Source organism: Aplidium turbinatum, chromosome 2 (genome assembly GCF_918807975.1).
Source record: "Aplidium turbinatum chromosome 2, kaAplTurb1.1, whole genome shotgun sequence".
Taxonomy (NCBI): Eukaryota; Metazoa; Chordata; class Ascidiacea; order Aplousobranchia; family Polyclinidae; genus Aplidium; species Aplidium turbinatum.
The window spans coordinates 24,338,983-24,366,395 of record NC_137473.1 but is presented as its reverse complement, the minus strand read 5'-3'; the positions used below and the strand labels follow the sequence as shown (position 1 = coordinate 24,366,395).

The following is a 27,413-nucleotide window of genomic DNA, read 5'->3' as shown; positions in this document are numbered from 1 at the left end:
AAGCCATGAGATTTTATTAATCAATGCATAGTGTCAAAATGATTACCAACATTTTATGTTATATCAACAATATTATAGGTGTTGGGGAGTTTTTGGTACGATATGTTTCTAACTTTCGGCTGTGGAAGAAGCTTCCAGTGCCTGAACTATATGTAGGCCTATTGTTTAGTAATTTTGTCTGTCGAATTTGGTTATTTTGCTCTAAACCAAGTCATTTCTTGTGAACCACATGCCAATATAAGCCTACTAAAGTGTGTTGTGTCTGTATCTTGTGTTAATCATACCTTCCATGTAGGCCAAATCAATGATGTCTTTAATCTCCTGCATTGCATGTTCTTTCACTGATTGACTGTTGAATAAACACCTTCCTTGTCATTGCAATTGTTAGTTAGGTCATAACACCAAGCTTTTAAAAAGGTAATTACAGCTCTAATTAAATCAACTTGGGCTGTTCTATAAACTACAGCTCAGTGTGTTCTTATGGTTCCTTGGAACCTATTCGCTATCTTTCGTTCAGGCACAGTCACCACGACGGCTAGATAGCGTGTCCCACATCTTATGATAATTGTTGCTGTTATATTTTGTGTCGGTGATACACTGTAATTGTGTAGCCTATGTACCACTTTTAGAAGGTTTTGTCTTGACCTGACCATCCATCATATGAACTACCGGTACTAACACAAGTTTCATACCTAGGGTAATCATTGCAAAAAGAGTGGCTTAACATTGCAACTAAAGACACCAATTACTTTGATAGGGGCACTGTTGGATCCTACCCGACAGTCATATCCAACAGTGCCCCACTTTGACAGGTGATTTTTAACGCCTGATTATGAAATTTGTGTAAAACTTTTTTTTATGTGGAAATACTAAAGAAAAGGAGGAATTTTCATAATAGAAAAAAAAAATTTGAAAAAAAATTTTTTTTTTGATGTCTAAACCTCAATTTTCCAAAAAGTGGGGCACTGTTGGACACTCTCCCCTACTTGCGAAAATATTGCATAATTACACTGGTCAACAAAAATTTTTTTTTCTTGCATGGACTTTGAGAACTGATTTAGGGTAACTTTGGGGTGCTGAATCCGAATCTGACCTCAGATTTATCCTATCACGTCAAGTTTATGAGATATGATAACAGCAAATTGCTACTTTTGTCAAAAGTGGAAGATTTGGCGTTGCGTTTACCACCAACATAACGAAAGGTTAGTGTTAGACAGGCCAAAACAGCTCAAATAAGGTTAGGCTACTGAACAAGCATTGCCATAGGCCTGTTTAAATCTTTGTGGTTTCATGAAAAAACTTTGACGGGGGAGGGGGGCAGTTATACTTTTAGCCTCCCTTTTAGCTTGTTACTACTGCATGGTTAATAATGTTGCTTAGAAAACAAATTGATATCAAAATTATAGTTGGTGGGTGTATTTCAACTACTTATGTACTACATGGGCTGGATTTCTGGATAAAGCACAATGTGTATGTGCAATAAACGCAACGTCAAATCTTCCACTTTTGACAAAAGTAACAATTTGCTGTTATCATATCTCACAAACCTGATGTGATAGGATAAATCTGAGGTCAGATTCGGATTCAGCACCCCAAAATTACCCTAAATCCATTGAAAAACTCCATGCAAGAAAAGTTGTGTTGACCAGTGTTATTGTTGTGCCCCATTTTGGACGCCATCTTGGATTTTGTGGCCCAAAAATGTTCAGAAAAAATGCCACCCTAATTTTTTTAAGCTTATCATGTTTTCTTTCAAAAACAAGTGAGTTTTTGCTTTTAACAAAAAAAAAACACGAAATTACAAATATGCCTACACTAATAACCATAAAATAGGCTACATGTAAGGTGATTAGTAGCCTATCTTTAATTGATGTAGGCCTACTTATTCAGACAAACTTTGATCATTCAATTTCAGTTTAAAACAGTGGTACCGTATTAAAACAAATGAATAAGGTTAAAATGCCACCCAATTAAAATATGTGGCTTGAAAAGAAAATATGGTTAGCAGACTAAAACGACGGGCCCACTGGGCCTGTCCGTTCTGCAATACATGTAATAGGGAGGGCCGTCGGAAACAGATTGCTTAGCAACTTGAGTTTCTTAGGAGGTTCGTCGAGTAAATGGCGAAATCGAAAACAATTTTGTAATTGAACGCCAGGAAGACGGCGCACAACCAGGGGCGAGTTTAGCTGATAGGGGCTCGGGACACCCTTAGACCGGGGGTCCGTGCAAAAAAATTTTTGCGCCTAGGGCGCGAAAAACTTTACAAAATAACTTGAAAGTCACCCACACGGTTGCTAATGCCTTTACGCCAAGCTCAGTCGCCACCCTGTGACTAAAATTAACCATGAAAAAGGAGGCATTTTGCAGAAACTTCAAAGGCTGAGAGAAAATAATGATAATAACACAAAATCACATTTTCCACGTCGAGAGTCCCTTCAAAAGGTTATCCCAGGGCAAATGCACCCTCTGCCCCCCTTAAATCCGGGCTTGTGTAGAACACGGTCCAAATAATCAGTAAATCACCCCATTTCATGGATATTACCCCCCACCAGTGGTGACGTTCTCCGCAAAAGCGCCCTAGTGAAAAAAATAAAATCATGAAGAATAAGGACACCGGAGATTAAAAGAAGGAAATGGAGCTGCACGAATTGGCGGAAGCAGTGTTGACTAAAAAGTATCTACGATTTCGCCACAGTGGCGATTATTACGTATGAGGGAGTGATCAAGAAGATCTTGAAGGAATGGGCCATGGTTAAGATGAAGAAAAAAATCCCCACGGCGAGAAAGAAGGCTGAATGGAAAACTTCATTGAATGCCAGTCTTTGCCTCCACACGCTTTTCGACGTCGTTGACGACAAATTGCTGTACTCACCCGAAGTTGATTTTGTTATCGACCAACGTGGAGCACGCATTGGTTTCATTAGAAACGTCGATTGAGAGGCGCAAAATCTGAAAAGAAGAGGGACGAGGGAAGGAGCAACTGCTTTCGCGAGAAAACGAGTGAAAGAACGCGAAGAATGTACTCAAGACTCGGATGAATACAATACAGAAGAAACTCCCAGAATTCGCTTCCCTTTTAGAGTGCTCGATCGGCTGAGAAGAACTCGAAGAAGAGCAAGAGTGATGTACTTTCGATCTTCGTACAGTTACTGGACACAAAAGATGATTTCAATCCGACGATGATAGTCGACAAAAACAAGCTCGTTCGTGCACGAAAACTGCTCCGTTTTGAGACGAGTCACTTCGCTTCCAGTTCGCTCGACACAATAGTTGAAAGCCTTTACTTTGACGACAGAAAGGATAAAACCCTTAAATTGAATGGCATAACTAGCTATCGTCGAAAATAAATCGAAGCCCACTAGGCAACGAGATGCTGAAATACCCAGGATCTGAATATATCGACCACGTTTCCATTCAAGGGTGTTCAACTGGGAAGACCATTGCCAAAACGATGTTGGCTGCTCTTGAAGTCAAGGAACTAACGTGAAATGCATTCGGGTCGTTGGATGCGACGGAACTGCCCTCAATGCAGGTATGCACACAGGAGCCATCACCACCATTGAGCAACATATTGGAAGTACGGTGCAATGATCGATTTGCCAGTTTCACCTCAATGAACTCCTGCTTCGGCATCTCTTCGGCGAGCTGGAAGGGAAACATCAGGACCGCAAACCTTCAAAGGATTTATCGACCGTGTCGTCGTTAATGATAAGTGCAAAATGGGAGAATTTGCAGTCGTCGAGTTCGAGAAGATAAAATCCAATCTGACAGAAGTCGATGAGGTGATGGAATTAGTGGCGATCAAAAGTATCTGCTCGATGTGTTGGTCATCGAGGGAAGTCTGCCTCCAGAAAGCATTTGATTCCGTGATCCAGGAAAACAGGGTCATGCACGATGGCTTAATCTCGCTTCAAGGATATGCCGACTTTATATCTCGGAGCCAGAACCAACAGAGGCGCTGATAGAAATGACGACGTACATCGTTAAAGTTTACGCTCCCATCTGGTTTACTACCAAGCAAAACAAGAAGGTCACTTTGCTGCTCGGTCCTTCCTTCGGTTGGTTAAGCTGACTCGCTATCTGACAGGCCAATTAAAAAAGTCGTCGACAGTGGCAGTGGCCTAAAATCAAACGCCTTCGCTGCGCATTCGGAGAATGTAGTGTTGGCCCTTCTGCATGACGATTCTAAACCAATGCGTAGCCTAAATCGGATCCAGAAAGCAAGGAACGAGTACACGAGTGGGATACGTCGCTACGAAATTCCTAAACTAAACTTTGAGTACACAGATTTGACAACAAACTCGTTGCTCCGGTGGAACAAGCGGAAACTCACTGAGCCACTAATTCTACACAATTTCAGCATCCAACAGCTCACAGAGCTTTTCGTCGAGACCGATGTTCCTACATCGATTGACAGTTTTCCGTCCGGCACACAAGCAGTTGAGCGCGAAATTAAACTCGTCACCGAAGTAAGCGATAAAGCCATCGGCCATGACAACAGACATGAACTTTCTGATGCGAACTGCTGCTCGCTCACATCGTTCACGTTTTGAGTCAAAAAAAGATTACGTTCTGTGATTGTTTTCGTCGTTTTGCGTATTTTCTATTTTTTAATTATTTAATTTTTTTTTTTTTTTAAATGTTTTTTTTACTTTTTTGGGATAATATTGACTTTTTTGTGCGGCGTTTTCTCGCGCCCCGATCTAAAAAATATTTACAGATTATTTGTTTGTGACCTAAGCCTCCTATCTGAGCCGAGTTGCTAAGTGATTTGACAAAAAAAGTGCATTGACGGCCCTCCCTAACATGTAATCTCTGATTGGTTTGATGTTTCATTGCTCTTGCAGAACTTTTCATGTTTAAGTGCCTACCTTGCTGCATAGACCTCTAATTTTATCCAACATGTAAAAGAATTCTTTAAACGCAAAACTCTACTGTCTACTATATGAAATATGGAAGCAGCATGATCAATTATTTACGTCTTTAGAGAGTCCCAGAGATGCGCAGAGCGCGGTACTTTTTTGGTAGAGATAACGGTGCTACATTTTAGGAGTAAGAAGTAGCGTATGCTACTTTTTTCCCCAATGTTGTAGAAAGGCGCTACGTTTGCTTTTCCTACTTCCGCTACCTGTTAGACTACCGTAATTCAAATTGAAAAAAAAAAATGAAAAAAGCTTTTGTAGAAACACTGAAGCATAAGAATAAAATTTCACTAAAGGAGCGTTCAAATATTACGTAACGCTGTTTTTCCGAATATTTGACCCCCCCTCCTCCATGTGACGCCAACGTAACGTTTTTGTCAACCCCCCCTCCCCCACGTGACGCTTTTCCATTACAAAGCCCGCTTTGCCAGTTTATATCAAAATTATGACGTGGAAACACGTGCTGATAAAATATCTTGGTTTGTATGCACCTAAAGCTTACGTTTGAGACACGAAATTTTAGCTATTCTTTTTTTGGAATTAAAACGTTATGTACCTACTGAAAACGTTTAGTAGCCTACAAGCGGATGAAAAATTTGCATTGGTGTAGGCCTATGTGTGGTAGCCTACTTGTGCCATCATGCCGACAATAATCGAAGGCGAATGTTGCCAGGAGAATGACTCAGTGTTAGCCAAAACCAAAACTGTTTCAAAGTCTTGTTGTTTTCTCGCTTTGCTATTCGATCCAAACGCCCGATCGCACTCACAGACCTGTACGTAGGTCGGTCGAGTTTTGTGGGTAGGCTACTGCATTGACAGTGGCTTTCACATATCTTGAAAAATCAAAGACAGAAGGAACAGCTTCAGGGATGAGCAGGTGTCTGGACTTGGTGCCTTGTAGCTCTGCCTGTAGATCACGTTGGTAATCGTTGGCCAGAAAATGATTGCTGCACACACGGCAGTGCTTGTTTGCAGGTGGGTCTTTGAGTTTCATCGCCGAGATCCATTTCTTCAGCTTGTCGTCATTATTCAGAGGTAAACGATGAAAGGATACCCCTTTGACGATTCCCCGGTTAGTACAACCGGAAGCCATACAAGAAGCCACCATTTTAAGGGCGTAAAAACTACCTTAGCACAAAATTGTTCGCTGTTTCGATATCCTACGCGATTTGTTCCTTGTGTTTGCACGCAAAACAGAAGACCTTGGATGCAGCGTTGCCAGCCAATCACGTAATCAAAAATTTTGACCAAGCAGAATCATTCAAATCAAAAAAGGTTTCTTAATTAATGGTAACACAAAAAATAAAAAAATTGTTGAAAAACGTTTTATTTCAGAAAGATCTACAAATACAAAAGCCATGTATTTTCGTTGCAGTGCACCTTTAAGTTTAAAGCATAAAGACCAAAAACAGTATTTAATGAATTTATTAACAATTAACGTAATGTACTTCAATAGCTGCTGAAGTCAATGAAACATCTGTGGTCGATCAAAGTTGTCACTTTCATTGCAAAGCAAACATACGGTAGCCTACTGCTTTTTTGCCGACTTGTGTGAAAAAGCCCTTGAGCATATTTGTTAAATTCGCGACACTCCTTTTCAACTTTTCGTTTCTTAGCAAAATCCATAGGAAAATATTTAGTGTAAATTCAAAATCTAACTGAAAACAAAAACACAAAGAACTAAAGTTTAACCAACAATCACTATTAGGCTACTTGTATACGTTCCCGGTTTAATTATAACACTAATCAGCCAAATTTCACTTTGATCTATTTTTCCGGCTTGAGACTGAAGGAGATTCTTACAAGAGACAAAGAAAAAGAATGGAAGGCCCGTTTATGACAGAACATAACATGTTTGTATATGACTAAAAACCGAAAACAAATAATCAAAGAACTAAAAAATAACCAACAGTCACTATTATTTGACGTAGTAAGCAAGTAGTGGTGGATTGCGGCAGAGTGTGGCCGCGGGCCACATTTATGTAAAGACCGGAAACTGTCTGCGGGCCGCTCAAAATTTCGTCGCGGGCTGGATCCGGCCCGCGGGCCGTATGTTGCCCGTCCGTGACTTAGAACCTGTATGGAATTACGGAAATTACAGTATCGTAGTTGATACTTGATAGAGATTTTGCTGGTGCTGAATAGGTACTGTTGGATATGATTTCAGCTTAATTTAGTATCCAATCGACGATACCAGCCAGCACAAATAAACTACCGTACCGTACTCGTAAGCGTTACGTAACGTTTTGCTTGAACCCTCTCCCCCCGATGTGACGCTAACGTAACGCTTTTCACAACCCCCCACCCCTCCCCCTCGATAGCGTTACGTAATATTTGAACGGTCCCTAAGAACGTGTTTTCCATAAGGACGTTGAAATGGCAGTATAAATAAATAAATATGGTACCGGTACTGAAAGATGATATTAGGTAATATTGACTTCACAAGGTACCAAGCACAAGCTACTTTTGATCCGAGTCGGGGTAGCCTGCTTTTTATCGACTGGTATCGGTAGCGCCTCTGGGCTATTGTAGCGGATAGCGCGCTACGCTACTTTTAAAGTAGCAGATACTCTCTTTTGACAATAAACCAGATGAAGTCAGCTGAACAGAATTTAATTCGCTTTAAGAAACTGCATCACTGCGCAAAGCTGTTGTTATCTACAATTTTGACGAAATAGCAATTCATTAACTCTGGCCGGTAATCAAACAAAGTTTTAACACAAACGTAAACAAAATTATTATGTTTTCATTGATTCACGATCGAATTTACGTTTTTCTTTAAAAAAAAAAACTTTTCACAAACTTGAAAAAGGCCCTATCTTCTACAAGCTACACTAAGGCGGCCAACTGTCTTGGAAATTATGTTATGACGAAAGTAATACATGACTAAGATGTCTTCTTTCGTTCAGTAACATGACTTAGAAAATTGTGTAGTAACAAAACTAACGAAAATCCACTCATAAAATTCAACTACTGTACAAACGTAACGAACAACAGCACTTTCTGAACCTCCGACTTGGCACTAGATATTATTGACAATTTTTTCAGCGTGTTTTAGCTGACCGCTTAAGCCGGTTGCTCATCTTGTGTCAGACCGGAAGCGGTTGAGGTGAGTGAAGCAGCTTCAGAACCAGCAGGGGCTGACCGTACAATGGCTGGAAGATACATCTCTTGTAGACTGGGAAGAGTAGAATCGTCATAGCTGAAAAACATTGGTTCATAAAATGAAAGGCGCGTTTTTGACCAGATGCCGTTATTATCTAAGTTTGCGACGAGTTTTCAAGAGCACCATGCATTGAACAGCTTTGCAATATTTGCGATCGGGTACACAGAACCGTTAGACATATTTGCATTGTCGTCCAAAGACTCTCACAGTTTAATTTTCAGAATAATTCCAAATATTTCAATTTTCACGTCTTTTGAAAACTACTTATGGTAAGAGTTGCAAAACTTGGATCCAAATGCGCAAGAGACGTTTCCCATCCGGGCTAAAAGTCAAAAGTACTATTAGGAGTATTTTTTTTAAAACAAAAACTAGTTTTACACGATTTGCAGTAAGGCTACGATTTTTAATCAATATGCTTTTCAGCAGCTGGGTAAGGCGGTATCGCATGCATTTCTTTTTCTGCTTTTGGTTATTCAATAAACAGGTAAACACTAAACACACCACAAACTCGGTAACGAATTTTAAGTGCTTAAAAACAAATCAATGGTAGACCTCTAGTGGAGCGGTTCTCAACCAGTGGGCCACGAAAACATTTTGAGGTGGGTCATTTTGAAGATGAAAACACGCAGATTGCTTTGAATGTGATGAAAGATTGAAGAAAGAATGGTTGGTCCTGTTGAAAAGCTGAATGTGACGAAGTTGAATCGGTGAATGCCTTTTACTATCTACGAAATAGATAGAATGCCTGTGGTGGTTGTGAAGCGGCAGGGACTGCAAGAGTAACGTTTGGTTGGGTAAAGTTCAGGAATTGTCGAGATTTGTTATGAGGTAGATTTTGGTTAAAAATGAGAGGAAGAATGTATGTTAGTTGCGGGAGATCTGCAATGCTGTACTGCAGTGAGGCATGGTGCTTACGGGAAAATGAATTGGCGATTTTAAGAAGAACTGAGAGAGCGATGATAAAGGCAATGTGTGGTGGGAAGCTGATGGACCAAAGGAATACCGAAGAACTTATGAACTCGCTTGTGTTCAGTTGATAAGTTGGCGAAGGCGAATGGAATGAGGCGGCATGGGCAGTCGGGCATGTTTTGGAAAGAGATGAAGATGATGTTTTAAGAGCGCTAGAGCTGCAAGTGGAAGGTCTTAAGAAACAAGGAAGGCCAAAGAAAACGTGGAAATGGTAAGTTGCGAAGGAAAGCAGCAAGGTGAGCTTGACAAGAGAGGACAAGTTAGACAGATCCATGTGGAGATCACCGGATTAAAACTGGCTTGCTCATACTTCCACAGATCTATTAAAACAATTTCTAAACTTATTGAAGATATTAGTTTCATTTGTGTCACAATAAAAAATTTGGGCCGAATTACCTCTATTTTGTTTCTATCCGCATACAATTTACAAATTTTCCCCCATGCATTTTCTTCCCAATTCGATATAGGCTACAATAGCGGTATATTCCGACACTCTTTTAATGTTTTCCAATTTTTGGATGCCATATCATTCAGTTTTACGAAATAATATTTTAAATAATTAAATGGACAAAATGCTGGCTGGACAAAATGAACACACAGTTCAGTGTCATTGATTGCCATATTCCTTAGATGGGGCCAGCTTATCACCGCAAACCAAGCCCAGGGCTCTAACGAAAGTAGCGTTACGATGACTAAATGAATTGTGACATACTTTTATGGATCAAACATTTGCGTTTTATTGAAGGCCGGTCCGCAAAGTAATGCCTGCCGTAAACTGGCCCGCAGTGTGAAAAGGGTTGCCGACCGTTGGGATATGCTGCACTATATTATGCTTGAAACTGAAACTATAGTGTCCTTTGGAACGGTTTCTGCGTTGTTGTGCGCACTGCCCGCTTTCTTTTCAAGTCATGTACTCTAGAGTTTACTTTTTCCTTGATCAGCGTAATTTCTTTTACACCTAACTGTTTAGTTTCAGACATAATCACTGCACGAACCAGGCTACTATGTGCGCACTGCCTGGTTTTCACAAATTTTTGTCAACGTAGTAAAAAAAATAACAAAAATGTGAGATTATCTGGAGGAAAGCGCGAAACTAATTTAGTTTCTCGCGCGAGTCGAAGCCAAACGTCACATTGTAACATATTCTGCATTTCAAAACTGCATAATTGAAACGAAGTTTTCAAAATAAGTGGAAATTGGGGTTGTCAGAACTTCAAGGGTCCTGTTTTACATCCTTATGGCGTCATAAGGAGCTAAAATTTTGGGTGTCGATTTTTTCCGAAACCCCACCACATCAGACCCTATAGGCGTTTTAAATATCAAAAATGTTAAAGATATAAAATACCAAACTATTTATGTTTTGAAACAACAAACAAAGTTATAAACCAGCATGATAGAGCGGACAGCTTACCTCGTCTTCTTATCCTCAACTGTCTTTTCTAAGTTTGTCATATCCAAAATACGTCGGGCGTTATCTGAGAGCAAAGCTTTGTTAACGGACCCAGGTCAGTTATTCCACTTCGTTTTGCAAAGTAACACTTGTTCTGATGAAACTACTATTACTATTAAGCGTTTACATGTTATTAGTTGCGCACGAAATATGTCGGTTGCACTGACCTGCCATTTCCAGAGTAGATGCTCTATTCTGCTTGGTAGATAAATTGACTGTAGCAGGAAGAACATTAGCCACTGGGGGTTGTGAAGAGCTGAAATTCGCTCCAACCATCATCCTAGAACAATTTTAATGGAGACTATTGTTAGTGATCACATTAACTTTCCACGGCCTTCTTAAAGCCCAACAAAACGAGCCAAACAAGATGTCAAGATTTTATGACGAAGAAAACCCTAACACCCGATACGCTTCCAAACTTTTTTACTTCTTCGAAGTTTGTGAAGTCATGATGATAGAATTTTTCCCACTGGACTAGATTTAAAATGTTGGTTGAGTTTCTGGCGAATAGGCTGTTTGGTTAGTATGAATTACGTTCAGTGTTAGTAATTTGTAACCACTCTTCTATGTCATTGTTGAAAGGTATTCTACATTTGCTAACTGTTGTTAGTTATTTGCACTACATTAGCCTACGTTGCTTGAAACTGAGTGCCAAATATATTTCATTTATGATTATATATCTATAGTTATTTATGTCACAGACCTATTGCATTTACGCAACTAGTAAACCCAACAATCGAGGAAAACAGCAAACAACTTTTATTATTGTTTCCATTTCTTTAACTCAAAGTAAAGTAACACAAACAGTACGGGGTAGTTGATTGATATAATTAAAGCTCTTGTCTTGCGAAACTTGAATACAAGCGCGAAAATCACTCAAAAACTAGCATGAACCAAATGGGGTGCCAATTAACAAGTGCTACGCACTTTCGCTCTGGCTTTATGCTACACTGTTACAGAATATTGCGTGTCACCTGTTTGGCTACAGTCAGTCCATGCAAGCAAAGTTGACGTACAATTGCGAACCACAATTCGTCTGATCGCTGGAGCACTGAAATCTACCCCCACACAATGGTTACCAACAATGTAAAATATTCCTCCACCACATATGCGAAGACTGGCAGCAATTTCATACTTGTACCAACAAATTCTCAAGTCAGCAGAAAATGTTCCAGCAGTCCAATAAAGTTAAACAAACCAAGCACCAAAAACCTCGCGACTTAAATCAAGACACCCCCTCTACAAAACCGACCCATCTCCAATTAATATTACAACGGAGTGACAGAACTTCTGGAATAACAAAATCCTTCCTGGTGGAGATATTAACCACAGACCCAACAAAAGCTCTCCCAAGCTTTGACACGGCTACCAGAAACTTATGGTCCACTGCAAACCGCTTAACAAAACAATCTAAAACAAATGACAACCTTTACCGATGGGGGATGCCATCTCAACCATACTGCCTAAAATGCAACGGTTAAAATTCAGATGTACTGATTGCATTTTAGCTGATGGCAGGGATGCCAGCATTTATTTTTGTTAAATCACTAAATAACAAGCTTTTTTGTTAAAAAAATAAATTTGTTCTAGTCTATTACTGCACCTATTGTTTGTTGTTTTTACAAACTTTTGACATTCTAATTTTTTTGGGGAAAGTATTTTTCGAAATTTTGTAATATTTGATAAGAAATAATTTTTTTATCTTTGTTTGATATGTATAGTATGATGACCAACTTTTCAAAATAAAATAAAAATTGGTATTGAACAAGCATCTTGCATTTTATGAATGTTTTGGTTGAAATATCCCGTTTTGCTCAACATTTTCCTACTACTGAAAATGTCAACATAATATACTAGCGCTTCTGACTGCTATCAAGCGTAGCAGTTCGGCCTCCAGTCAAACTAGAAGCTTGCACGTTGATAGCCTGTGTAATGTGTATATAGGTCGCCATGGATTGATCCTCATCCCTAACTCAACTTTAAACACCAATACCGACCATTAACTCTTGACTCGTAGCAATCAATGACATCACTGATCAACAAATTACATGCAAGTTGATCAAATGCATGTTACATTGGCTACACATTAGGGTGTTTCATTTTTTCACCATTTTTGAAATTCAAAATGCCTGGGGTCCCATCTGGTGGTATTTGGGGTAAAAAGTTTACACCCCAAATATTTTTCAATTATGACGTCATATTGAGGTGGTCCACGAGGTTTGAAATTTTTAGGCCTCAAAATCTCGAAATTTGGCTGTATCTCCGAAACCACTCATCATAGATCGACAAAACTAGTATCAAAATGCGCAGAAGGGTCGATTTTCTATACCAGATGTAGCGAATATTAAGGTCTATGTGCTTCAGAAAAAAAGTTACTTCAAAAAATCTGATTTTCGGTCTATTTTCTCCTGATGAACAGAGATCAGGTGATCAAGATAAGAAGTTTTGCTGTATTTTTCCACCTTAGAAGCTGCTATTGCGTAATAATAGTCCTTGTTCGTTTTGCAAGAGATGAAATGGTAATTTGAAGGTATTACTATTATAAGTTAATGTAACCGTTGAGGAAGAGGTATGCTGCTCAGTGCTCACCTGCTTTAGATTAAGTGTCATTATGGCATTAAGGTCAGGTATTAGTAAGTCGATGCCAAACTTCAAGGAATTGGAGAAATGTGCTTCCCCTTAATTCAGATATAGTCAGTCACTATTTTTACTTGAGGAAGAAAGTAGCCGAAGCTAATCCTAAGTTTTTGAAGAAAATACCCCATTTCAAAGATTTGAAAGATGAACTGCTGAAAGATGTAGCTGGCATGTGGAACAAAGCTGGTCTTCCAGTGCTTAGCAAACAGAAAAACCTAGCACTTCTGGCATACAATCTGCCAAAGCATCGGCACTACTATGTTTGAAACAGAGAAAGAGAAATGAAGTAGTTAGATGTCTACACAGTAGCGAAAGCGACTCTGATGGTGATATGAATTGGGAACATGATAAGGAATACGAGCCTCTGAAACCAGCTGTTAGGAAAAAGTGTACAAGAAAGTACATTCTTTTTCAATAAATGATAGAAGCTATGTACTTGCTGATCGTAGGATGACTTTGGTACGCCAGCAGTCAGATCTTATGAGGTCGGTTCTTGGAAAAGATCAAGTGGCTGCAATGCTGCACCACCTTCCATGCTGCAATGCTGCATCACCTAAGTATACCGCCAACGACAAAAAACGAGAGAAAAATCTCTGATGGAAAGTGAGAACCTTCTCAACTCAGCTTCTGCCATGCAGTTATGTTACGATGGGGGCGTTGTCGATAAAATAGATCGATACGTTTTCTTGAGCCAACTTGTTGATGATAATGGCATGAAGCACGAAAGTGTGCTTGCTGTTAAATCTTTTCCCAAAAGTGTGTCGGTCACTGCAGAACTGATTTTTGGCACCATCATCCACGAGGCTTGCAGAGTTCACCTATCCCAAGTATATTCAGTCATGGCTGATACGACTGCTCTCAACACAGGAAAAAAGTCCGGAGTCAATACTCGACTGGTCAATTATTTTAATGATAAAGTTGGTCATGATATTCATACCCTTTAATGCATGTTCCACATAAACGAAATATATCTTTCTCATGTCATTTCTTTTGTGGACGGCGCCAAGAAGAGTCCCGGAGCAATGCAAGACGGGGCTTTGCTTAACCAGATAGCAGGCCTAGACAAGCCCAGTACTGAAACCTTAACACCAACTATTCTTACGCAATAACAGCTTCCAAGAGTAGAAAAATACAGAAAAACTTTCATCTTGATCACCTGATCTCTGTTAATCAGGAGAAAATAGACCGAAAATCAGATTTTTTGAAATAACTTTTTTTCTGAAGCAGATAGACCTTAATGTTCTCTACATCAGGTATAGGAAACCGACCCTTCTGCGCATTTTGATACTAATTTTGTCGATCTATGATGAGCGGTTCCGGAGATACGGCCAAATTTCGAGATTTTGAGGCCCAAAAATTTCAAACCTTGTGGACCACCTTAATATGACGTCATAATTGAAAAAAATTTGGAGTGTAAAATTTTTTCCCCAAATACCACCAGATAGGACCCCAGGCATTTTAAATTTCAAAAATGGTGAAAAAATGAAACACCCTACTACACATGTACACAAGTTTTGTGAGCTAAAAAAGAATTGGTGATTGCTATGGTTAATTGTTGATTGATGTAGGTGTCCTACCTTACCCACTTATTACTTGGTTGAAAAAACAAACATTGAACAAACCAACGATGGATTATGATGATGATGATAGAAAAGAATTTACAAAAATAAATCTAAGCAATAAACAAAACTGAAAACACAACAAAACCTGTTGGTCATTGCCAAGTTTTGGGAGGCCGTGCGACCCGAACTGGCAGCATCGATTGGTTGAGATTGGTAGGAGTCAGTAATCACGTGACTTGCTTGCTGGGACATCATTGGTCCAGAAGACTTCGAAAGCAATGACTGACCACTGACCATTTGCATCTGAAAGTATAAAGACGGTACAAAACTTTAGTAATCCAAGGTTATACACAGCAGCGATCAAAAAAATTGTGATAACTGCATGAGATCAACTGGAAAACTAATTTATTTAAAGTTTGGCAAAATAACTGAAGCTTGTACTAATTCAGCCATTCAAATTTTAAGGTAAAAGTTCGTTACAAAACTTTCCATGGAATATCTTCCATGAATTTATCAATGATTAAAATAGGCTATATGCTCTATGGTTGTGTGATATTTAGCTTATATGACAACCAGAGATAAAAAACGAGTATAAATTGATCAAATCAAATTTATCGTAAAGCTTTTGCCACAGAAGTGTAGCTTCATCTTTACATCAAGTACAATATGATTTGTTCTTATTTTTTTTGAATAAGAACAATGTAATAATGAAGCCGCACTTGTATGATAAAAGTTTTCTGAAGGTGTTGCAAATGTGCCAATTTTTTTAGCCTAATAAATTATTTCGGTCTCCAGCACGTTTTAACGTTCGCGTTTTGTCGCTTCTACCTTTTTCTAGACTTCTGCTACGTTGACAGGTATTGTTTTCGCTGTGATGGTGAGAAGTAAAAATAACGGAACAGCTTTGCGATAAATTTAATTGGATCAATTTAATGTGACACGTACTACTATTCGTTTTTCATTCAAAAATTTTAGTTGAAACAATAACTTTTTTATGATGTAAAGCTATGCAACAATATAAATCTCCTAACATGAGGCTGTGCGGTGCTGCCGATGATGTGAGAAGGCATAGACTGATTCTGCACCAAGACTGGTCCTCCTTGAACTGACAATCCTCTCGAGTTGGCCGGATTGTTAACCACGTGACCAGGGACTCGCAATGCACCTGATAACAAAAATTAATTTCCTTTGCTCATAAGCTGACTGAGGATTGAGGAACCCCACCAGCGGCGACAATAACGCAATGAAACCATAGCCTACAACAGGGTTACTCAACTAATGTTAGCAAAGGTCCATTTTGACAAGTTGAATATTTTTGCGGTCCGGTGAATATTTCATATGCAAACACAAAAATTAAACAACCAGCAGTAGCCTACGAGCACCGAAACACTTTTCAGGTAGTATGTAACACGATTTGGATTTTTGTCTGACACAAACAAAGATATAAAAAAGAAAAAATGTAGCCTATTGTGTTTCTTTGTCGTGTAGCTGTGTGGATCGCACATCAAAGAAGACGGCAAAGCGCTGGGGGGGTCTAGGAGTCAGTTGGGGGTCAGTTGAGTAGCCCTGGCCTACAACAATGACCAATGTCTGTTTATGCCTATGCTGCAGCGTGTTTGTAGCCTACTATTCTTAATACGTAAACGTGAGTACGATAAAACCCTTAGCGACATGGGAGCGTTGACTAATACGTCTTGAAGAAACAAGAACAAAGTGTTCACATACAGTCAATTTTTATCTGTACTACGGTACGGAGCCCTATAAAAAAAGTATTTTTGTCTTTACAACCTAGTTATATATAGGGCTATAGGCCCATATAAGATGAAATATTTCATTAGCAGAACTATAAATAAACTTACTTTGAGGTAACTGGTTAAAGTACATGGCCTGAGGGTAAGATCCTGATTGACTCTGCTGTACTGGAATCATCATTCCAGGAATTTGATTAGTCGATAGATTAACACTTCCCGTGCTGCTTTCCACTGGAGGAAACTCAAGGGTTCCATTCTGATGATTGTAAGAGTTGAGAAACCGAAAAGAGCGGCCACCCCTAGGGTTCTCGGTGTAAGCGTACAAGTAGGTCAGACCCTGCCCCATGCGTCGCCGCTTCGGTTTAGGCTGGTAAGTCCAATCTGAAAAAAATACTAAATTTACCAAAACTACTACTATTTGAAATAGTACAAAATGTCAAAAAGTCACATTAAGCATTGAAAAGTTACTTTAAACGCTATAGACGTCAGGATCAAATTAATAGGGTTTCATTTGTGAAAAAACAGAATTTAAGTAGGGTGTTGCATTTATTTTTTCTCGATAAGATTGACCAAGAAATTTTGGCAACTTTTAGAATTTGTACCACCTAGTATAGGGCTTGATACTGCATTTAACAAATGGTAGACACTTTTTGAATAATAAACATATAATATTATTGTCAAATAAATAAATATTTAGAAAAAAGAAGTTTTACTCAATGTGTCCGCCATTTGCATCAATAACAAGTCGGAAACGCTTCGAAAAGGACCTGACCAAAATAACTCTTTGAGGTATTTTGGCTTATTCTTTTTTCAGATTAGCCTTCAGCACTTCCAAACTTTGGTGGTGTTTAGTCGAAACCTTGCTCTCCAGGTAAGACTAGATGCCAAAGTCTAGGGGGTTCAGGTCTGCAGAAGAAGGAGGCCATTCTTCCTTGGAAATGAAGAACGCCACATTAGATGAAAGCCAGTTTTGCGTTCTCTTAGCTCCATGCGAAGGGGCAGAATCTTGTTGGAATGACCAATTACGTTTTTTGAAATGTTTATTAGCCCAAGGCAACAATGAACCCTCAAGAACATCATTTCTGTAGTTTTCTTAGTTCAATTTCCTTCCTTGGTCGACAAAAATCAATGAACTCCTTCCTGATTCGTTGACTGCGGCCCACACCATCACTGACACCGCCCCTTGTCTCCGAGTGACTACCCGGGGTTCCACGTCACCATCTCTTGACCAAACACGATCCTTCTGACTGATAAAATGATGCTGGACATCAAATTTCTTCTCATCGCTGAACACAAGGTTTGGCAGCGTGCCTCAATGCGTGAGAGCAGAATTCTGGCTCTGGAGAGACGTTTCTCAATGGTATTGGCATTTAGCACCTGTTTCTTTATGTGTTTGAATGGGCTCATCTTCAAATCCTTTTTGAGAACTGTGAACAACTGAACATGGTTCCAAAGGCCACTCGTTCGTCCTTTGCCAGTTTTTAAATTGGATCTCTTGTAACGTTAATTATTGATGACTCTGTACATATATGTCGTTTTACGTCGTTGTAGCGTTGTGCATCTGCCGCATGCTGCATTGCTTGAAGCATTCTAATCACACTGAGCTTCCCTTAAATCAATCGTCTAGTGCAGGGGTCACCAAACTACGGCCCGCGGGCCAGAACCGGCCCGCGAACTGATTTCATCCGGCCCGCCACGTGCTACGGAAATAACAGCTGCACTACAACTGATAAGGAAAAAAGTTACCAAACTTTTGTAAAGGACTGACGTTGCTGTTGAGCTACACGAAACCTGCTAATGATTTTTCCATATTGTTTCTTATGACATCTAAACCTTTGTTGTTCAAAACACTAATGTTTCATCAGTGTAACTGTGTAATGTTTTTCAAGAACACGATCAGTGGTGCCGAAGTATGGGGGGATTGGGGGATATATCCCCCCAATATTTTGGCAGCATCCCTCCAATAATTAAGAAAAAATCATTTTCTATGAAGTTGTACTTCGATTTAGTTGTTTGCAAGCATCTCGAATTGCTGTTGTTTTTCTTTTATTGATGTTTGATCACAGTTCTAAATTGTCTTGGATTTGACGTTAGACAACGAAGGACCTTCATTGAAGGTATTGAGGACGAGTTGGACCAGGCCACGGCACTGATGCTTATGAGGGGACTCAGTGTATTATTCTCCTGTGCAGGCCTTGTGTCTCTGGTAGCCTATGCAATGGATTAATCTCCTGTGTTTAATCGCAGCTCGTAAGTATAGTGTCTGCTGTTCCACTTTTACGATAATCGCATCAACAACTTCGTCTAGTTGACTTCCATGCGTGTTTTGTATCATTCTGTGCGCTGCAGTGCTTGATGGAGGCTCAATGGTGCAGATTGGGTAGAGGCTCGATGGCAGCTACTACTACAGACACTCAACTGCACTATAACATACTTTACAATTAGGTCATGGACAGAGTTATCTCTGAACTGACCGAACGGTTTGAAAGTAGCCTGAATTGTGAAAATTTTGTATAAAAATATGCATCTCCCCTTATGTTCAAAATCGTATAAAATTTGACAAAATGTTGATTTATCCCCCCCAATCTTCAACTAACTTCGGCACCACTGAGCACGATGCCCTGCAGTGTATCACAGCAGAGGATAACTTTTCCAGCAACCTTTCGACTTTCATCACAACTTTGCTATTCCAGCGCTGACTTTGTTATTTATTGTGCTCAATTCAAGTCAATGAAGATTCTAAATAGTTGTATATCTTCTCGCAATTTGCATCCGGCCCGCAGCTGTTAATCTCGCAGCAATCCGGCCCTCAGAGAAAAAAGTTTGGTGACCCCTGGTCTAGTGTAAACAAAAAGTTAGTATCAGTATGGTTTTTCTCAGTCATTGGGTGGTGCGTTATTTTCAAACAGTTCACCACGGATTCTTTTCTTGGAAGTCACGATGTTAGTTTAGTTATGGTTATAGTTTAGTTTTCATGTTATGAATCATTTTTCAATTCATTCTATTTGTAATCAAGGCATTATTTGCCTGCAACGTTTTCGATTTGGAAGTTCGTTCTTTTTCTGGTAATAAACTCACACTCGCAGAAGAATAAGGTAACCTTCCTTAGGTCATCCCCACTACCAAGCTGGTACTCGGGATGTAGCTGTAGCATTTACAGCTAGATATGGGCGAATGTTCAGGCAATTCAACGTCCGATACACAGCAAAGTACATTTTTATTCTAACTTTGAGTGTTGAGTTCTAAGTTCTTTTGTCGTAAGTATCATCTTTTTGTCGATTCCCCTTAATGATTTTTGTTCAAATGAAAAAATAATTTTTAGTTTCTTGACAATTTCAATGTAGCATTGAACAATCGTTTCAAAGCATCAGGGTGACTATCTCATTTTGTATCTTTTACAAATTTACAGCATATGGCGGTGGTGAGATGGAGTAATTATGCAAACCTGGTTCGAGCCCCGGCTTCAGCTGGTTGTTGAAAACACCGCTCACCTCTACCTAGGGTGTAATAAATTGGGTGGGCAGAATTGCTGCAGGAAAGGCGGCCGAAAAAACGGAACAGGTCACCCTACTCTCCTTAGTATCGAAGGCTTCTACAATGAGAACCTTATCTTCTCATACCCAACACTTGAATCAAGTATGAATAGAAATGTCATAGAAATCGAAACATTTTTGTTTAAAGAAAAATAATTTCAAAACTGCAAGAAAAAGAAAATTCTGTACCCCTCTGCGGAAGGCTGCGCCCCATGCAACTGCCTAGTTCGCCTAAAGGACACACCGGCCCTGAAAGCAACTACGCAAAAATTGAAGAAAAAAAACGACAAGGTAGCTTACAATTTTTTTTTATTGTAAAAAGGTACTGAAATTTTACTAAACCTTATCGTACAAGCTTATAAAGTTGAAAGGTTGCTAGTCGATGCTTATTTAAAAAAGCAAAGCAAATGGTTTCTCTGCAGCTCCCTACCTGGATGTTCTTTTTTGTGTTCTGCTTTTATTTTTTCCGCTTGATCATAGTATGGTTGTTTTTCTGCTGCCGAAAGCGCGTGCCAATTTTCTCCTAAGCGAACGCTTATTTCTGCATTTGTCAACCCTGAGAAACAGATATTAATCATAACAAAAATCAATGAAAACATTTAAGGAAATGTAAATTACTAGAGGACTAAAGGAGTGTGACTTCAGGCACTCAACATGAAGTCCAGACATCAATATCTAGACCGAGTCGATGCCACTGCTTAAGAGTGGTAAAAGCAGACTTCTTGACCCTTGGAGTGGCAAAAAGATTCATACAAAGAAGTGGTTAATGACGTAGTCGTAGTGTGATTATTAAAATAATAAAAATGTACTGTAACTGTAAAAATCTTTCTTTATAGTGACGATAGGTAGCTATATCTGCAATACATCTGAAATGTTTGATATTGTCGCACTGTTCAACTGACTTTTCTGCACAAAAAATAAGCTATGTATCACTATATTTATAAGTGGAGCTAAACTCGCTCGTTCCTCGTACATCTCTCCATTCCTTAAAATTGCTCACGTCTAGCCTGCTCTAATGTGCTTTTTAGCTTCACCTGGACTTTTCTTGGCATAAAGAGTTCTTTTTTGTCTCGCCCAAACCATAAAAGCATTCATGGGTCTTTTAACTTTCTTCTTCTTCGTCTTCTTTTCTATTTTTTCCTCTGATAAATCCTCATCACTGTCCCCTTCTTCCCAAGATCTGTCGCAATCTCCGGACACCATGGATTGATAGTTGGGCTAAAAAAATTGTAGCCTACAAGTAAACAATCATACCAATGCCAAACCGTAGCGTTATCGTTAAGTAAAGATTCAAAAACAATATTTTGTTGGAAATATTCAACTTTGCTTGAAACATTTTTTGCAACCTTTGTTGTTTAAAAGCTTTAATAAAGAAGTCTTTTCATTAGACATACCATTTGATACAATCTTAATAGAGAGATTGAACAACCTTCGGTTCCGGCCAAACCACGGCCTTTTTTTTCAACTCGGGCCAGAGGGGGTAGTGGCTCCGGCCCAGAGGTGTGTGTACTGTGTGGCTATGGTCAAGTTCATGACCTTGGGTAAATCTAATCTTATGTATCATTATGGCATTGTAGTAATGCAAGAATACACAACTGTTGAAACACAATTTTTGGTGCCGGCAGTTTTTGAACTGATTTAAACTAATTTTGGGGCGCTGATTCCGAAAATGCAATCAATTTTTCTCCATCAGGTCAACTTTTTAAGTTACAGTGATTTTGACGTTTTTACAATTGCCCTACAAAGTAACACAAATACAATACGTCTATTTGAACAAGCTTAACTGAAGATGATCTAGCTTCTAGCTGATTGCAATCGATTTTTAGCTATATAAGATTGAACTGACTCGTGTGAAAACAAATTTCTTTGCATTACGTTTTAATGCTGTCATTATGGGATTTCAACCTTTATTATTACTCTTGCAATTCATTCTAAAACAAACAATGAAACCAGATAATGCCAAGACAATTGTTTTCTGTGTTAAATGCTAGTAGGTGCTAATCAAGACAGCATAATGGTGCTTTTTTCACAATTTATTGGATAGTTGTCATCTTCCATCTATCAATGTTCTTAACTGTGGTAACAGTACGACTGTTGGATGTGAAATGATTGCTCTGAAAGTGGACACTTGTAAGAGATTGAGAAACTAAAATTGAGAAGTTGTTTCATTTGAGAAGGACTTCATTCAAGCTTTACTTCAGGGCAGGTGTTGGCTAGCTAGGCTCTCGTGTCTTCATCAAGTTTCGTCAGGACATATTTTCTATTTGGAATGTTCATTACCTGAGCCCGTTGAGTGTTCCTTATATGAACTATTTTAATTTTTTTTTCTGGTTTAAATAATACAATAAAAGATTTCCCTTGGCACCAAATTCTCTTGGCCCCAGTACTGGAATACCAGAAAGTGCAACAGTCGTAAACTTACATCATAAATTTCTGGAATGCAGAATTAAGCTACAGTATTTCAATAACATTATATGAATCAAGTCCATTAGGCTATTAGGTTTTAGAAGACAAGCTCAAGCAATAAATTGTTTGATTTGAGTTCAGTGTTTTAATCAGTACAAACGAAGTAAGCTGTCAAAAAAGTTGTGAAGAAAGGTTTACTACTGTGCATTTTTTGAAATTGAGTTTATCAATTTCAAAGTTGTTTTGGGGGAATCTAGCGCGCTTATGGCTACAACATCTAGATATTTTTGTGTAGTAAACATTTTTGCTGCTATTTTTATGCAGTAAACATAAAAGGCATCAACAGAAAAAATAGCACTTCCTTGCAATATTCAAACCTAGCTTCAGCAATCAGGCCAGTGCTACACAGTGAAGAACTTCCTGTTCCTGTTTTTGAAGGGTTGCCACAATTGGATTTACTTCCTGACAATGAAGACGAGCAAGCTTCCACTGACAGCGATTCCACCCTTGCTGAAAGCGAATTTCCTCCTATTTCACCTCGTCAACTTTTTTCTCAGAAAGAACTGGCGAGGGATTTAAACTTATCAAAGGAATCTTCTAAATTACTGGCTTCAAGACTCAAAGAAAAAAATATGTTGGAACCAGGTACTGTAATCACTTTTTATCGAAAACGTCGAATTTTTGCCCTATTTTTCTCAGGAAAATGATGTTATTCTTGTACCGTCGTGGAAGGTCTTCTTGAAAAGCTTGGTGTAGCAGAATACAATCCTTACGATTGGCAACTATTTATTGACAGCTGTAAATAAAGTCTAAAATGTGTTTTAAGGCACAATGGAAATGTTAATGGATCTGTATTGTGAGACAGCAGGGCAAGAGATCAGCGTTGGAAAAGAAAACATTGGCCTATGAGAAGAAAATGATTCCTGGCGAGAAAAATGTTCAAGCTCATTCTTTGGTGGAACGATCAAAGATTGTGTTATCTCTTCTTCATATTAAGTTGAGTATCATGAAGCAATTTTGTAAAAGCACTCGGTAAAGATAGAAATTATTTCAGATATTTTTGCACAAAATTTCCAGGATTAAATGATTGAAAAAAGTTAAAAGCTGGCATATTTGATGGGCCCCAAATCAAAAAATTAACCAATGATCCAAACTTCCCTTCTTCCATGAATGAAAAAGGACTGAGTGCCTGGGATGCTTTTGTGAAAGTTGTTAAGAATTTTTAAGAAATAAAAAGGCATCCAATTACAAAGAGCTCGCGTCTAACTTACTCAGAAGACTCCAGAATATTGGTGTTAACATGAGCATCAAACTTCATTTTCTGCACAGTCATCTAGAGTCTAGACTACTTTCCTGAAAATCTTGGCGATTGAGTGACGAGCAAGGGGAGCGATTTAATCAAAACAATAGTGAGATGGAAGTCAGATATCAAAGAAGATGAGATGCTACCATTCTAGATGACTATTGCTGGTCTATCAAACGCGATGACGCTTTTGCGGTTCACGTAAAGTAGATCTCTTACGCGCAAGTTTATGACAGACACTTAAGCAAGCTGAAGATAAAGGAGAAGCTACCATACCTACTAATCCTATGTTTGTGCGTACGTTTTTGATTTCTTTGTTAGCTTGCTGAAGTTGATATGTGTCTTGTCACAATATATTTGACTTTTGAATAGATTTCACATGAGCATTTATGCCTAAGTTCACTCGATGCAGTGGAATCACCGCAACTGGAAAACTAGACTTGATAGACAAAAACTGACTGCATTTTCGAAATCAGCGACCACAAATTAGCTGAGAACAGCTGAAATATATTCGGCACCACAATTTTTTTTTTTTGATTCGTGTTATATGGAATAAACATCAACAAAGGGCGGAAGCTCCGTCCGCAGTTACCATTCTTCAGCTGGAACACCCTGCCTCCGGCCAAAATGTTGCCTAAGGTACATCACTAATAGAGAGGTTGCTTTGTTAAGCCATCAACAGACAAGACTGAGTAAAATAGCCATTTAATGTTTTGACACCATTGGACCTACAAAATAATTATCATAATAAACAAAGTCTAACACGAGTTTGAAAACATATAAATATTGAAGAGAATAAACTGAAAAGTCATACCAAACTTCATCTGAAAGTTTTTTTTATTTACCTGCATTGCGCCAGCAGCTGGCGACATTACTCTAAACCCTGGAGTCGATGCAGACCTGTATCCCGGCACTCCACCTGGCGGATTAGCAGCCATCATCAAGTTAGAGTTTCCATCTATGATTTCGTATTTGACGCCATCTGGTGGCTGTTGCACATAAAGTTTTGTTCATGACAATATATCTTGCAGTCAGACGCAAACATTGAGGACGGTTAAGCTGCAACGAGGCAAATGTGCTGACACCAAAGTTCATTTCCCTGATAACCAAAGCACAAAGCCTATATTCCTGATATAATTATTTTAAATTTACATAAATCAAACATACTTGCGAAGTGATACATTAAACTCACCAAAGTGCGAAGGTACTGTCCATTCGGCCCAAGGGCGTATTGAGGAACAAACGCAGTTTGGCCCGATCTATTGATGCAAAGAAAACGTTCCTTAAAAACTGGCAGCTCACAGAATAGAAAATCATCCACAGAAATTGACGAACATATTTACTCAATAACAGTAAAAACCCCGATCTGCTACTATTCGGAGAATTCCCAGTTCGGAAAAAGCCTTTTTTGGAGAATTCTAAAATTCCAAAGCGGCATCTGTTTATTTAAAGAAATTAGCTTATAATAAAGGTTAACCAAGTAAAGCGTCATCGAAAAAGTCTTAACTAAAGGAAAAAAAAAGCTTTCAAACAGCGTTTCATGATTAACAATATAGGTTAATTAAATAAACTCTCAGCCAAAAAAAGCAATGGTCAAACAGAAAATAATTAAGTAAAGTGTCAGCGAAAAAGTCTTAACTAACAGAATACAGTGCGATACTGATGAGCCCAGCCTCATGGGCGAAACACGTGGTTATCGCTGTCAATTCTTGCTACAAATCGGCTGCCCAGAAACTTATAGTTTTAACTAAAGTTAGGCCATTTTAGGTTGGCTTTCACAAGCCAACATTTCTCCATTCCGTTGGTATTCGAAATGTTTTTATCTTCACTGACATTCACAATATTTTTTAACCAACGAGGCTAAATATGAGCGTCGCTGTTTGTTTGTTTATCTTTATCCTGCATTGCGGGAAAGCGGACTTGAGCGCTATGCATCGGTGTGCGCCTTCCGACATACACCTGACCCACGCTGCAGCCGACAGCAATGTCTGTTTTCGGTTGTCTACTTTACTTATGACTTAAATTTGGTACTACCCATTACTCGAAATCGATCACTAGGTAGAGGCAATTATCGTAAAGTTTCTTGCCCAGAAAAACAACAGCAAGTGCGAGTGGCTGGAGTCGAACATGCAGGCTCTCGACTGCGAGCCCAACGCGCTAACCCCTCGGCCACGGCTGCCACTGTTGACCTATAAAAACTCGAAGATTAGCTCTACACCTACGTGGGAACCATTGCATATAAATACAACTGCAAATATGTTTCAGGTCTTTGTTTGCGTTGTTCTTCTCTGAGTGAACGCAAAAACACGATATCAATTAACCGATTTTTATAAACACAATTTTTTAACGGATTTTTTATTATGGCTGCAGGACGCTAAAATTCGGCCGCCGGAAAGCAGCTGTGGTAGGCCATGCTTGGTCTCCGGAAAAATAAACGAGCTTGGAGGCCTGCTAGAGTAGCCTAGTTAGGTCTACATCGAATCCGATTCGATGTATTTCCGCTATAGGAAATGAAGCAAACGCAAAATAAAATCAATGCTTTGTTTGCGAGTTGCGACAACAGATTACAGCCTCCCCATTAAAACGTAGACTTTTCGCAGTTGTGCACTGTATATTTACTTTTCTTTATCGGAATGCAGTAGAAACAATATTGTGGAAATAAAATACAGTGACATAACCAACAAAAGGAAAAGGTGGCAAAGCCGTAATGGTTTAAGTCATGCATGTAAAAATCCAATTCCAAATTGCCATCCATACTTGTTACGCATAAATCATTACCACGGTTGACATACCAGTGGCGAATCTAGCAATCGATTCCTTAAAACGTAATACATTAACTTTATTAGCCCAAGCAAGCTTGTGGACAGCTTTACAGAATCAGAAGGTAAATGTATTGTATACCTGGTACCCGGACATTTTGCCGAAAGACATTTTGCCGAAACCCATTTTGCTGAAAGACATTTTGCCGAATGGACATTTTGCCGAAACTAATTTTGCAGAAAGGACTAATTTCCGAAAGGACTAAATGCCGATTACCAGTTCAAAGGCACTGCTTGCATAGTAACTAGACTTGGTGGCAATTAGTCCTTTCGGCAATTAGTCCATTGGGCAATTAGCCTTTCGGTAATTTGTCCATTCGGCAAAATGTCCTTCGGCATAATGAGTTTCGGCAAAATGTCTTTCGGCAAAATGTCCGCGCACGGTATACCTACTCTCCGCAATCCGCATATGAAGCAAAAATTTGTTTTTGTTCAATCAACCTCGTCTTGAGCTACTTGGTCTAGCACTCATACTTGTTGCAGTCGCTCTTGCTAGCTATGGCTATGCTAATAACAAAAATACAGCAACTTCAAAGCTACCTTATACAGTTTAAGCTTCAAAAACAATACTAATTTTGACAAAGTATGGCACTAGCTGCGTATTAGTATTGAATTACTTACTTGGGCACCAGAATTACATGGAAAGGATTGTTAGTTTGTCTTGTATAAAAATTCTTGTCGACCGGTGTAATAAGCTGAGATAATTGCCTAACCAATTACATGGGTATGGTCTACTTTAGTCTGGTAGGGTCTGGAAAGATGAACACAAAAACCGCCTACCTAAATAATACCTACAAATTCTGGAAATTTTTCCAAAAAAAGCTGTCTCCGAAATGGGATTTCTCCAAATCGGTTTCTCCGCATCGGATCTTCCGAATTGGATTCGCCGAAA

At 39.1% G+C, this 27,413-nt stretch overlaps 1 protein-coding gene across 2 annotated transcripts in view; it reads right to left on the bottom strand.

The window, feature by feature from the left end:
• Nucleotides 1-7,522: 7,522 nt before the first annotated feature.
• The window catches only part of LOC145765148 (uncharacterized), a 69,033-nt gene continuing 49,142 nt past the window's right edge, over nt 7,523-27,413 (bottom strand). For both annotated transcript variants that reach the window (XM_082576917.1, XM_082576918.1), the window contains exons 11-20: nt 24,895-24,961; nt 24,548-24,691; nt 21,028-21,211; nt 20,424-20,549; nt 16,569-16,841; nt 15,741-15,874; nt 14,855-15,012; nt 10,678-10,790; nt 10,472-10,535; nt 7,523-8,127 (exon numbers count right to left, since the gene is read on the bottom strand). In XM_082576917.1, coding sequence (XP_082433043.1) covers nt 7,992-8,127; nt 10,472-10,535; nt 10,678-10,790; nt 14,855-15,012; nt 15,741-15,874; nt 16,569-16,841; nt 20,424-20,549; nt 21,028-21,211; nt 24,548-24,691; nt 24,895-24,961 — 1,399 coding nt within the window. In that variant the 3' untranslated portion in view covers nt 7,523-7,991. The remainder of the gene's footprint in view (nt 8,128-10,471; nt 10,536-10,677; nt 10,791-14,854; nt 15,013-15,740; nt 15,875-16,568; nt 16,842-20,423; nt 20,550-21,027; nt 21,212-24,547; nt 24,692-24,894; nt 24,962-27,413) is intronic.